The 13235-nt window shown below is 44.2% G+C and overlaps 1 protein-coding gene across 1 annotated transcript; it reads left to right on the forward strand.

Annotated features, from left to right (window-relative positions):
• Positions 1 to 6730: 6730 nt before the first annotated feature.
• Positions 6731 to 8537, forward strand: LOC128739500 (uncharacterized). The gene is made up of 3 exons (XM_053834993.1): positions 6731 to 6798; positions 6859 to 7663; positions 7719 to 8537. Exons 1-3 carry the CDS (start codon positions 6743 to 6745, stop codon positions 8535 to 8537), a joined length of 1680 nt encoding a protein of 559 aa, XP_053690968.1. The 5' UTR covers positions 6731 to 6742.
• The last annotated feature ends 4698 nt before the right edge of the window (positions 8538 to 13235 follow it).

Genomic DNA, 13235 nt, shown 5'->3' on the forward strand with positions numbered 1-13235 from the left:
GTACCGATGATAAGGATGAATTCTACGCGGAGAGTGAATACGACCATCAACATGATATCAAGTTCGTCATCGGGGAATTCAATGCTCAAGCCGGCCAGGAGGAGGAATACAAACCGGTGATTAGAGGGATCAGCACACACCAACTCACCCAATGAAATGGGCCTAAGACTTATCGATTTTGCCGCCTCCGAGAACATGGCCGTACTTAGTGCCTTTTTCCAGGACAGACTCCTACACAAGTACACTTGAAGGTCACCGAATCAAACAGAATCACAGATCGGACACGTTTTGATCGACTGTCGGCAATTCTCAGACTTTATCGACGTCAGATCCTATCGAAACGCTAATGTTGACTCAGACCACGAGCACAACATTCTTTGCTGTGCTCATCTTTCGGTACCGACGCCAGCCTCGGTTAGATCTTGAGTGGCTGAAGCTGGCAGACGTTACCGCAAACTACGCGCACTCACTTGAAGCTGCGCTGCCGGAAGAAGACGAGCTGGAGTCCCCATTCGAGAACTGTTGGAACACCATCAAAACAGTCATCAGCAGTGTAGCGGAGAGCTCCATCGGGCATGTAGCACGGAATCAGCGGAGCGATTGGTTTGGTGATGAATAAAGGAAGATGAAGGCTGAGCCGGCGACCGAGATGCACAGTGCCACACGTCAGAGCGTGGAAAGACGCAATAGCAGAAGAAGATGCAGCGAAACCAAATCTTCCGGGAGAAAAAGCGGTACCTGGAAGAGCAAGAATATGCAGAGCTGGAGCGGCTGCATTGTTCTCAGGAAACACGAAAGTTCTATCAGAAACTATACGGATCCCGCAAAGGCTTTATACCGCGAGCCGAAATGTGTCGGGATAAGAATGGCAATATTCTGACGGACGATCGTGAGTTGACCGATAGGTGGAAGCAGCACTTCGACGGACACGCAAATTGCGCCCAGGCGGAGAACTCTGGTGACGCGGAAAGCGATTTCGATGATGCCTAGCCGAGATTCGAACACACGACGGCCGGCTTGTTAGACCAACATCGTACCTCGAAACCAACTAAAGGTGCCAGCCCCAACGATAAGCGTAGTAGTTATGGAGGCCATCATGCAGCTGAAGAACAGTGATCACCTGGGAAAGATGGCATCGCAACGGAGCTTATCAAAATGGGGCCAGAAAAGCTGACCGTTTGTATGCACCGGCCAATTGTTAGAATTTAGGAAGCTACCGGAAGAGTGGAAAGATGGGGTTATCTGCCCGGTCTACAAAAAAGGCGACAAATAAGAGCTATCGAGCGATCACCGTTCTCAATACCACCTATTTCAACTGTTCTAAATCATTTTCCGCCGACTATCACCGATTGCGTACAGATTTGTGGGAACTTATTAAGCCGGCTTCGTCGAAGGTCGGTCTACAGCGGAGCAAATATTTACACTGCGGCAGATCCTTCATCTATCTATACTGACTTCAAGGCCGCATATGATACCATCAACCGGAAAGAGCAATGGAAAATCATGAACAAGAACAGCTTCCCCATTAAGCTCATCAAACTAATTCGAACTAATGGTGGGATACAACTTAAATTGGTTCATAAAAAACAAGTAAGATTAGCTGTTTATGGCTGCTCTCTCCCGAGTTACACCCCCTTAGAGATTTTACTTGTAAAAACTAAAAATACCAGTGATAGCTTCTAAAGGGAAAAAGATAGAGCTCTACTACCTTCGACGAAAATGTGCAATTTTATGTGATTAACAATTTCTTAGAACATCTGAAAAGCATACAAAGCGTTATTAAAGGGCTAGATCGAAAAATTGTTTTGCTCTATAACTTCTTTCAGGTAAGAGATAGAAAACTTCAGTATTCAACAGAGTTTCTCGAAAATAGTTTAGCTACTTTTCTATAAGTAGCAATCATTTCTGACTTAAAATAGAAAAAATATTTTTTGTATTTGATTAAGCACACCCCAATATCCAAATATTTTGACGTTTTACGTCAAAAAACAAATTGTAGAACGGTACTAGAGCTTTAAATGGGTAAATAGCTTTTATCAGTTTTAACACAGTCAGTTTTTAGGAGAAATTCAATCAAAACGTCTTGAGAAACCCTTATTTCAATGCTTTTTGCTTCTAAAAAGTTACTAAATCTCATGACGTGGGAGGTTTAAAGGCAATTTTCAGTACAAAATTTTCTCAGCTTTCGAATGAAAGTAACAGAATTGAGCTAGCTAGCATAGCTTTTATACCAGAGCTAGTTTAAGACAAAACGAACCGAAAACTAAAAATGCTTAATAACACTGTAACGATTAAGATTTGGCCATATGTGTAGAAGGATTTTTTGCGTCAATTGTGATCCTTACCCCTGCAATATCTGCACTAAGCTATCTAACACCCTGTATAAACCAATTCATACTAAGCTCCAGGATACTACAGTCAATCCACAATCATGGGTCAAACACAATTGTGAGTCATTTTAGCTTTAGCTGCTAATTTCCGTTTGAATATCGCCTGATGATTAATCAAATTGTTAATGCTACATATGAGTAACAGTTTCATCACTCAATTAGTATAATATTCACGCATTAATCGGCAGAAAAAGCTAAAATGACTCATAATTGTGTGTGACTCATGACTGTGGACCGACTGTACGATCTAGTTGCGTTTGAAGTTTGCGTAAAGAACCCAAATAACAATTTGAATTTTATTACACTTTTATGATAGCATTTAAGACCAAAATTGGTCTTGAAAACCGCCATAAGCGTACAATAAAACTCATACTGTTGGTTGGGAAGCAAAACGGTACTTACTTACTTATGTGTCCATGTCCGCCGGTCCGTCAGAACAAAGGGATGAAATCAGAGATCTCCATTGCTGACGGTTACCCGCCATGGCTTTTACCTGTCGCCAGGACAGGTTCTACAGCCTACAGCCCAGCCCGGATGTCGTTGGCTAAGCTCCGTCGCCATTAGCCTCTGGGTCTGTCTCTTCTACGCTGTCCTTGTGGATTCCAGTCGAGTGCTTCTCTGCAAACTGTAAGTAAACTGGTTCTACTTATGATTTGATTCGAGCATGTAGACTTACCGTTTTCTCCCAGGGGGCTTCCTATCTGACCGATGTAAAACGAGTAGAACTTTCCCGGGACGCGCATTGGCTGCTTGGCGAGCACGGGACCGTTGTTCTGCGGGCGGGGCTCTTCTTAGGTGTACGACACGAGGCTGTCGCCTGCGGGGCAAACTCTTCTTGTGGGTGGATTTTCCATACTCTTCGCGCACTGACTGACACTTAGTCCGTCCACTATAGTGGCTACCACGTGCCCGGGTACATTTTTTTGAAATGGAGTCCTTGTACTGGCTCACCCGCCGATATTTTACGGAAACGGGCTATCGAGATAGCAGTTATTATTTTCGCGGACACACTTCACCTCAGGGCACACGGATTCTGAAGTTTTTGGAGCGTCTTAGTAGAATACGAAACCTAAAAATAAAAAATAAGAAAACTTATCCAATTTAATTCTACTATGTGTATTTTATTCAATGACAGATACGTATTTCGCCTACGACTTGCAGGCTTCCTCAGTTTTCGAACTTCGAAAACAGACACTGAGGAAGCCTGCAAGTCGTAGGCGAAATACGTATCTGTCATTGAATAAAATACACATAGTAGAATTAAATTGGATAAGTTTTCTTATTTTTTATTTTTAGGACACGGATTCTTCCTTCTCTCCTCGGCGTTTACACGGACTTCGCCCGAAAAGGCAGATCGACCCTAAATCGTGTTGAGAACCCGCTCGCACGATTTGCGCAGCGTGGGACTAATGCGGTAGATTTAAGTAGCGGGGTTTTTTCCAGGCTACGCACAGCACGGAACACGGTCGATACGAACTTCCTTCTTGGGAGAAGCAACTCGTTACTCCCACTCTTAGGCATGTCCGATCGCCTCGCTTGCCAGAACTCAAAAGCCTTGATCCCGTTGCTGCCCGCTGGCAACTCCCTCTTGCGGGCTTCAGCTGGACTCCCAAGCGTTACGCGATCTCTCTGCTCCCGTTCGGTCGGTATAATGGAGCCATTGGTAACCGCGGCGTCTCGAGAGGGAATTTTATTTCAAAAATTAACAATTATTTCCTACCTCCTAACATGCAAAATAAAATACAATTTTTTTTTAACTATTTACATTTACTATGGGACATGGTCACATGTTACAAAACCTCGTTCGCTCCTTTCCTCAAAGTGTGTCCGATCCACTTCCACCTACGTTCACGAATTTCAGTGGCTATCGGCCGTTGATGACACCGACGATGGAGTTCCTCATTGGATATCCAGTTATCAGGCTACCAGGCATGAATGATGTATCGCAGGCACCGGTGAATGAATACCTGCAGTTTGAATTAAAAATTCGGGTTTCCGTACGTAGATTGATCTGATTTGAGCGCCAAATGTTTCGCAGACCTGCAAAGGCACCCCTGACCTTCCTGATCCGTTTGACTATATCAGTCTTGGTACCACCATCGGGCGTTGTCTGGCTACCTAGATATTGAAAGGCGTCTACCTGTTCAACATGTTGTCCCGCTACTGTGAAGTTGGTGGAGTTGTCAGTGTTCACTACCATAGACTTAGTTTTCGCTAGATTGACTGTGAGACCTGCTGCCTGAGAGCTCTCGGAGAGGTCGTCTAACTTGCTCTGCATATCGTTTCGGCGTTGTGCGAGCAAGACAATGTCGTCGGCTAGGTCGAGGTCATTTAGCTGCTCCATCGTTAGAGGATTCCAAGGCAATCCTCGATTTGGTCTACTGTCAATTGCTCCAACTAATATCTCATCCATAACGATGAGAAACAGAAGCGGTGATAAAATGCAGCCCTGTCTCACGCCAGCAGTAACCCTTATGGGGTCGGACAAGACACAGTCGTGGATCCGGTTGAGGATTACCTTACAGAGTACTTTGAGAGTAATACAGAGCAACGTGATGCCACGCCAGTTACCGCATTCAGTTAGGTCTCCTTTTTCAGGGACTTTGGCCAATATGCCCTGCATCCAGTCCACCGGAAAAGTTGCGGTTTCCCATATATTTCTGAAAAGCTGATGCATCATCTGGGCTGACAAAGATGGGTCAGCTTTGAGCATTTCGGCTGAAATACAGTCTATCCCTGGCGCTCTATTGGATGCCATAGTCTTGATGGCTCCTACAATTTCATCCAGCAATGGCGCCTCAGAGTTGATGCGATTAATTCGACGAACTGTAGGCGTCATACACTGCTGGTGTTGTTGGTCTCTGACATTTGAAACTTGGAAGAGTTGTTCAAAATGTTCAGTCCATCGCTTAAGCTGTTCTGTACGGTCAGTCAGTAGCTGACCAGCTCTGTACTTTAGCGGCATCTTTGTATTCATCCTGGCACCACTAAGGCGGCGAGAAATATCGTACTTCAAACGGATATCACCATTGGCGGCGGCGGTTTCTCCTTGTTCGGCTAGGGAGTTAGTCCAGGCTCTCTTGTCCCGCCTACACGCACGTTTAACAGCCCTCTCCAGTTCGGCGTATCGTTGACGGGCAGCTGTCTTAGCCGATCTGGTCCGCGCTCGCTCAATGTCGGCTTTCGCCTCTCTCCGCTCGTCGATCTTCCTCCAAGTTTCATCCGAAATATACTCCCTCCGCCCCCTGCGCGCTTTGCCGAAGGGTTTCATCACTGGTCGTGATGAAGGCGTTCTTGATTCCATTGCTCTTCGACGGTTCCACCAGGTGGCAGCTCCGAGGCTCGAGGTTCAAGTTTTTCGACAAAGGCCCTTTTCACCTTAGGATTCTCCAATCGACGGACGTCGTAGCGGCACCCGGCCAGCGGAACTCGCTCAGTCTCAGGATTTCAAGCTTCAGGCGGCTAGCTTCCCTTGCAAGTTGAGCCAGCTTGCCCTGCTGGGCAAGGGTCAGTATATTCCATGTTCCGATTCGTGTCCGTGTTTTCATGCTAAAGGTCGTTACCAATAATCCAGAGAGATTTGTTCTTTTATTTTCGGTAACTTTTTTGTGTTCCGGTACAGTAGGCTGTTAACCTAAGGTCTTTATCCCGCTGACGGGGCTGCCATCTTAATGTAGGCGGGAGCCACTATGTCCCCATTCCTGTTAGCATACGACAACCGAAGTTGCGTACCCCAGCCGGCACCCCGTGGAGGTAGGAATAGGAGTTAATGAACATCCAAACGCATCCGAATATATGTACCTTTACCAGCGTTGCCAACCGGTTTTTATGAAAATCTGTAAAAGAGAATAAAAGTTTCTCGGATTGAATGAAGTAGTAGAAGCCATTTGAAGGATCCGGAAAACTATGTTACGATCAATTGAAGGAAGAAAACAATTGAAGCCATCGGCGACGGGGTTAAAACATTCATAGCGATATTGATCATGATCATGATTACACTGAATCTAGGTGCCAGCTTTCACACCAGCTCCAATATTATTCGAGCTATAATGAGCAAAACTCCAGATCTAACCTTGATACACAAAAGAAAAACCTGTTGGAATAAGTCAGGCCCATCATAGCAAGCTGGCAAAAATAATACTCAGCTTCACTTCACTGGAAGACCGGACTGCACTGCTAGCTGAGATACGGCGCTGTAGGAATTTTATGTTTATATTTGAGGCCTCTCTTATTTCCAAAGAATAGCCGATAGCAGCATTTCAATCGTCATATGCTTCTTAGTCATTCATTCAGTAAGTCACGCTTTTTCAGCTGCAAAAATAGCAATGGGAGTTTCGCATTTACAAACCTTTATGAAAAGTGAGGTGCCCGAAGGATATGTCAAAGTGTCCATAGAGCAAGAAATCCGGTACGTATATTGTAAGGTACGTTCAACGAAAAATATTCTATTTATTTCTTCCCTTAATAGTAACCATCCCTCTTCAACGCCGCTTATTGTGGTGGATTTAAAATCGCTTTGCGGTTCAATTTCTGGAGCCGATCGGCCCGGCCTACTTTGTGGAGGGCGATTCGAACTTGTCTACCGCCAGCTCGATGAGTTTTTCGGCAGATTAACAACATTGGGCGTGAAGCTGGTTTTTGTAAGCGATGGTCCAACGAGACCGTCTAGGTTTGATTGCTGGATGCAAAGAAGCGACGATAGATATAATAACTGCATAAAAATAACGGACGCAATCGATCGTGGCACTAATCTTGATTCGTTGGTGGAAAATTTCGGCAACATTCCTGCAAACACCTATCCGTTCGAGGAAATAGCGCGGAAACATGGTACTTTTAGAATTTCGATTGTAAGTGACTGCGACCAGGATGTGACCACCTACGCAACTACGCAACAGGCTTTGGCCGTTATTACGAATGATACGGATTTTCTCATTTTTGATGCCACTTGGCATGTTTGGGTTGCAGGGGGGTTGAATATGAACGAATTTACGACGTATGTGTTCAACCGAAACAATTTGATTCGATATCTCGGGCTCAACCGTAATCAAATGCCCTTATTGGCATCATTAGTGGGTAATGATATCGTTGATTATCTGGAACTTAAACGTTTCCATTCACGAATGGGAAATCCAAAGAAAAAGTTTCAAAACGTGGCTAATTTCATACGCTCGCGGCCAAACGCGTCTGTGAGAGCTATTTTGTTGCAAGTTTTCGGTGAGGCTAGCTCGGAACTAGTAAATCGATTCCAATCAAGTATTGACTCCTATAATATCGTGAGTATATCCTTTTCTGGTGTTAACATTATTTTTTGCGTAAGTTTTTTCGCAGGACCCTTCGATACTCGAACCCAATAACAATCACGACGCAAGGCTGCAAACTCTGATCTCTCAAAATAACGAACTTGCCTACCAATTATGGACCGAAAATCCGTTTCAACTTTCTGGTCACTTCATTGATCTACGTGGTGAAAAAAACGGATTCAATTACGCCGAGCTCATGTTTCCACTGCTCGAGCGTCAGGCCGGAATCATATTGTGGGAAAAGCAAAATATCAACGAATTCACCTTGATCGTCAAAACTCATCACAATGCTGCATATAGTAAGATAAAACGGCACGTTAACCGTCCCCAGCATATTACACCGATCTCATTTGCCGACCTGTTGTCAGAAGATTCGGTCGTGCGGGAAAATACACGCACCAAACGGCTGCAATTATTTTGCTGGGTGGTATCGGGTAGTTTGGACTATCGCCTGCTTCAGTCCCTGCCGGAAAGATTGTGGCTTACCGTTTCTACGCTTTATTATTTGATCGAAAAGAAAATTCTAAACGACTTCGAAGCTGATCTCCTGCTGCTCGTCAGTCACAGAGTTTCGGCTGGATCGTACGATCTTCAAGCACTTCAATATCCGAAAATTTTAAAGCCAAGACCGTTTCGTATAGCGTTTCTATTCACGGGAATGTACCGACAACTGTCCGAGGCCTTCGAACGATTAGGTTTAACGGGAAAAGGCTCTCTCAACTATCCTCGATTTGACGGTGTCCTGTTTCATAGACTCTACGATGAGTGTACTCTATCGAACAAACCTTTCGACGAGATCCGCGAATGGAGATTGTATGCTTCCGGAATGATGCAAAAGAGGCCGTGAAAATGATGATGATGATGATTGTCCCACTGATCTATACCATTATTGTTAGCGAACAGGAGGGAATCATCAATAATACGAAAACACTTGAGAAATCCGCGGAAACGTATTTATTACATCGGAGTAAAACAGATAACGTGTCTATTAATCAAGATATACATTTGCAATGTAGAGAAAAAAATTACTTTCATATTGTCCCTTACAAAAAGGGTGTATTCGCGCATCACGTAGCGTAAGTGCTGCCAACACTCCTCCTCGCGAATTCACACTTCAGCTCCAACGTCCACTAACCAGCAGCCAGTCCAATCTCGGCCGCAAACTTCTTCACCTTCGTCGTACCCAAAGGTTTAGTGAAGATATCCGCTATCATCTCGTCTGATGGGCAGTACCGTAGCTCCACTGTTCCTTTAGATACAAGCTCACGAGTGTAATGGTATCTTGTGTCAATGTGCTTGGATCTTTTCTTCTGCTGATCCAGTGCAACAAAGTCCAGACAGCTTTTGTTGTCTTCATACAGTATTGTAGTACCAATCTGCCTTTCGTCCAATTCTTCCAGCAAACTTCGTAACCATACCAACTCCTGTGCTGCCTCGGATAATGCGACATACTCGGCCTCCATTGTTGAAGTTGTAACACAAGTTTGTTTTCTACTGGCCCAGGTAACTGTAGCTCCTCCTATACGAAACACAAAACCACTGCATGACTTTCTGTCGCTGGTATCTCCTGCCCAATCCGCGTCGCAGTAACCAACAAGCTTGAAATCAGATTTCGCGTTTCCTAAACAGAGTCTGTATTCTGCCGTATACAATAAGTAGCGCACAATCCGTTTGGCTTCTATCCAATCGGCGTTCGACGGGCAACTGATTTTTCGACTTAGGATTCCCACGCAAGCTGCTATATCCGGTCGACTGTTTGATGCTAAGTAGAGCAGAGATCCAATTAGACTGTGATAATCGTTGTTATCCTTTAGCTGGTTGTCACATTTTAACTTGAAGTATCCAGGGTCCATTGGATATTTGGATTTCTTTGATTGCTCCAAACCAAAACGCTTAGCAATCTTTCGTATAAAGCATTCTTGATTAAGACTGTAGAAACCATCTTTGTCCTTTTGAATACGAATTCCCAGAAAACAATTCACATCTCCCAGTTTGGAAATCTTGAGCTTCGCTTGTAAAGCGTTTTCAACGTTCTTTATCGCCTCCTCCTGCTCGCATACAACAAGGATATCATCGACGTATAGTAGCAGATACATCCACAGTTTCCCGTCAACATGTTTTCTGTACAGACACGAATCAGCCTTGCATTGACTGAAGCCAAGCTCCAGTAGAATATCGGTAATCGTTTGATGCCAAACTCTAGCTGCTTGCTTCAAGCCGTAAAGACTTTTCTTTAATCTGCAAACCTGGTTTGACTTATCCTGCACAACGAATCCTGGCGGCTGTCGCATGTAGATTTCCTCGTTCAGTGTACCGTACAAGTAAGCTGTCTTGACATCCAGATGCTTCACTGCCATTTCCCGCTTTCCTGCGACCGTTAACAGTACACGCAAGGTTGACTGCATAGCGACTGGCGCGAAAATCTGATTATAGTCAGTGCCAAAGCGTTGACTGAATCCTTGAGCAACAAGCCTTGCTTTAAACCTTTCAACGTTGCCATCCGCGTTCAACTTCTTTCGATAGACCCACTTACAGCCGATGACATTTCGATTAACCGGTCGATCAACTAGCTCCCAAGTGTTGCTTGAGATCAATGACTCGTATTCATCCTTCATAGCCTTTAACCATTCATCCTTTTCGTCACTTTCGATAGCTTCTTTGAAAGTTGCTGGTTCTTCGTGCTCCATTGCTATTAATCCCATCACGTAATCGCTAAACCTTGCAGGCAAAACACCTCTTGTCACTCGCGGTTCGCCTTGCGGTTGTGCATCGCTACCACTATCACTTTCGTACTGTTCTGGCTCTTCTTCGCCGTAGTATAAATCTTCAGCGGTATCGTACCCCTGCATATCATCTTCTTGATCAAGTTCGTCACGGCACTTTCTTAGCGGTTCCAAATTAATTTCAGACTCTGCCTTTTCATTTTTATCGTTTAGCACTGTTTCATCACAAATTTTGTTCATTTGCAAGTCTTCTACAAATTTTACGTCACGACTGATTGTTATGCGATCACTGTTCTTGTCAAGAAAACGATATGCCTTTTGTTGGTTTGAGTAACCCACGAACACTAATTTACGAGCTTTCACTTCGAATTTCTTCCTTTTCTCTGCAGGAATCTGCACCCACGCTTCACATCCGAAAATTCTAAAATGTTTGTAGGAAGGTTTCTTGCCGTACCACTTTTCAAACGGGCTCAATCCAATTGACTTGGATGGCAATCGATTTTGAATGTAGGTCGCTGTCAACACTGCTTCACCCCAGTATCGTTGGTCAAGGCCTGCTTCCAATAACATACACATCGTCATCTCCTTCAAATAACGGTTCTTCCTCTCCGCTAAACCGTTCTGTTGAGGGGAATACGGGACAGTAAACTGGCTCAAAATTCCTTCGCTCCTGAGGTAATTTTGCAAATCCTTCCCTGTATATTCGCCTCCGTTATCTGACTGAATAATCCGTGGGGTCTTACCAAGCTGCGTTTTGCAAAACTGCACAAAACCTTTAATTTTCTCCGCCGCCTCTGACTTCGATTTCAGCAAGTAGAGGAACGTCATCCGAGTGTAATCGTCAATGAGAGTGAGAAAATATTTATTTCCACTTGGTGTATCCGTCATCGGCCCACAAAGGTCGGTATGCACAAGATCGAGTTTTTCTTTTGATCCGCGATCAACCTGCTTTTGGAATGGAACACGAGACATTTTGCCTTCTAAGCAACAACGACAGACTGTTTTTATTCCGCAATCTACCAACTTCATTCCATCAGCGTACCCCTTTGCCGAAATTGCTCGAATCATATCCGCATCACGATGACCGAGTCTACGATGCCATGTGTGCTGGCAATTGGCTGAGTGAGATGACTGTACACTTATCATTGCTTGCTCCGGAGTGCACAATTCATACAAACTACCACGGCGTATCGCTACCGCCGAAACCGTTCCATGTTGATTACGAATTTCACAACGATCGCCAAAAAATACAACACTAAAACCTTTAGATGCAAGGGTACTCACCGAAATCAAACCACTTGTCAACTTTGGCACGAAAAGCACGTCGCGTAGTTCAATATCAACGGCATTACCATCACCGTTTACGCCAACAATCGATCCTTGACCAGATCCAACAGCTTGTGCCTTTTTACCATCGGCCAACAAAACATTTATTCCTTCTGTTGTATTAAACACTTCGAAAAATTTTCTGTCACCTGTCATGTGACGAGATGCACCGCTGTCGATAAACCAACACGAATGTTCTCCGTAATTTACCATCCACGCAAGTGGAGCATCATTAACACTGACTTGTTTTACTTTACATTGTTCTTCCTTTTTCGGTTTGTTCGACGCTTCGTTTTTCTTATAAGAATCCGAACCAAACTGATTTTTCCAACTACGACAATTACGCTTCAGATGACCGGGCTTCTTACAGTGAAAACAGTGACGAGTTTCTTTGTTGTTGCTGCCGGTACCAACATGATTTTTGCGAAAATCTGTTCGTAGCGCTTTTTCACCATTGTCGGTGACAATTCCATGCCTCTCTCTTCGTTTTTCTGCTTCGGCAAGCAACTTCGATTTTACCAGGTCCAAGGTCAATTCCTCTCGCGATCGTTGCTCCAGCGCAGTCGTTAACGGGTCGTATGATTCAGGAAGAGAACACAACAGCATAGCCACCTGCAGCTTCGCTGGAATTGCTTCACCGGCATCTGCAATACGCTGCAACAAATCTGTGAACGTTTGTAAATGTTGCTCCATATTACCGTTTTCTGCCAATTCCAGGCGAGTCAGCTTCTTCAGAAGGTACACTTCCGAGCATTTGTCGTGGTAGTCTTTTAATGCTTTCCAAGCATCTTTCGCGTTTGCACAATTTCGAATCAGGCTTGTCTGGCTGTCTTCAATGCACAAACCGATTGTCGCCCTAGCCTTCATATCCGCTTTTGTCCACGCTTCTGTTATAGGCTCCGGAACCGGCTCCGAAATGACATGCCACAGCTCATCGCGAATGAGCAGCATTTCGATTTTGAACTTCCAGGACTGATAATTCTGGTTGTTCAACTTCGGGAGTGGAAATCGTGGTTGGTCGGCCATTTTAACAAAATCTTCACTCACGGGATACAGCACAGCAAATCAAAATAAAATCACTGTCCGGCGTCACAAATTTCTTCGCGGTCTTACACGCTGGGCCCATAACCTGTTAGCGAACAGGAGGGAATCATCAATAATACGAAAACACTTGAGAAATCCGCGGAAACGTATTTATTACATCGGAGTAAAACAGATAACGTGTCTATTAATCAAGATATACATTTGCAATGTAGAGAAAAAAATTACTTTCATATTGTCCCTTACAAAAAGGGTGTATTCGCGCATCACGTAGCGTAAGTGCTGCCAACAATTATAACTTATAACTTTACGTATTCAATAAATACCTAACAAAAATAATAATAAAAATTCGAGTTGTGTTTATTACAATTGTAAAAGAAATTTAGCTTCGTTTATTTCGTTCCAGATAGAAAAAAACATCAGACACTTGCCAGCGAAGTATTACTCTCTAATAT

The sequence above is a fragment of the Sabethes cyaneus genome, chromosome 3 (assembly GCF_943734655.1).
Source record: "Sabethes cyaneus chromosome 3, idSabCyanKW18_F2, whole genome shotgun sequence".
Lineage (NCBI taxonomy): Eukaryota > Metazoa > Arthropoda > Insecta > Diptera > Culicidae > Sabethes > Sabethes cyaneus.

Coding starts and splice junctions, on each gene's coding strand:
- LOC128739500 (XM_053834993.1), top strand. CDS start 6,743: ATGAAAAGTGAGGTGCCCGAAGGATATGTCAAAGTGTCCATAGAGCAA. Junction 6,799..6,858: donor TCCATAGAGCAAGAAATCCG/GTACGTATATTG, acceptor TTCCCTTAATAG/TAACCATCCCTCTTCAACGC. Junction 7,664..7,718: donor GTATTGACTCCTATAATATC/GTGAGTATATCC, acceptor GTTTTTTCGCAG/GACCCTTCGATACTCGAACC.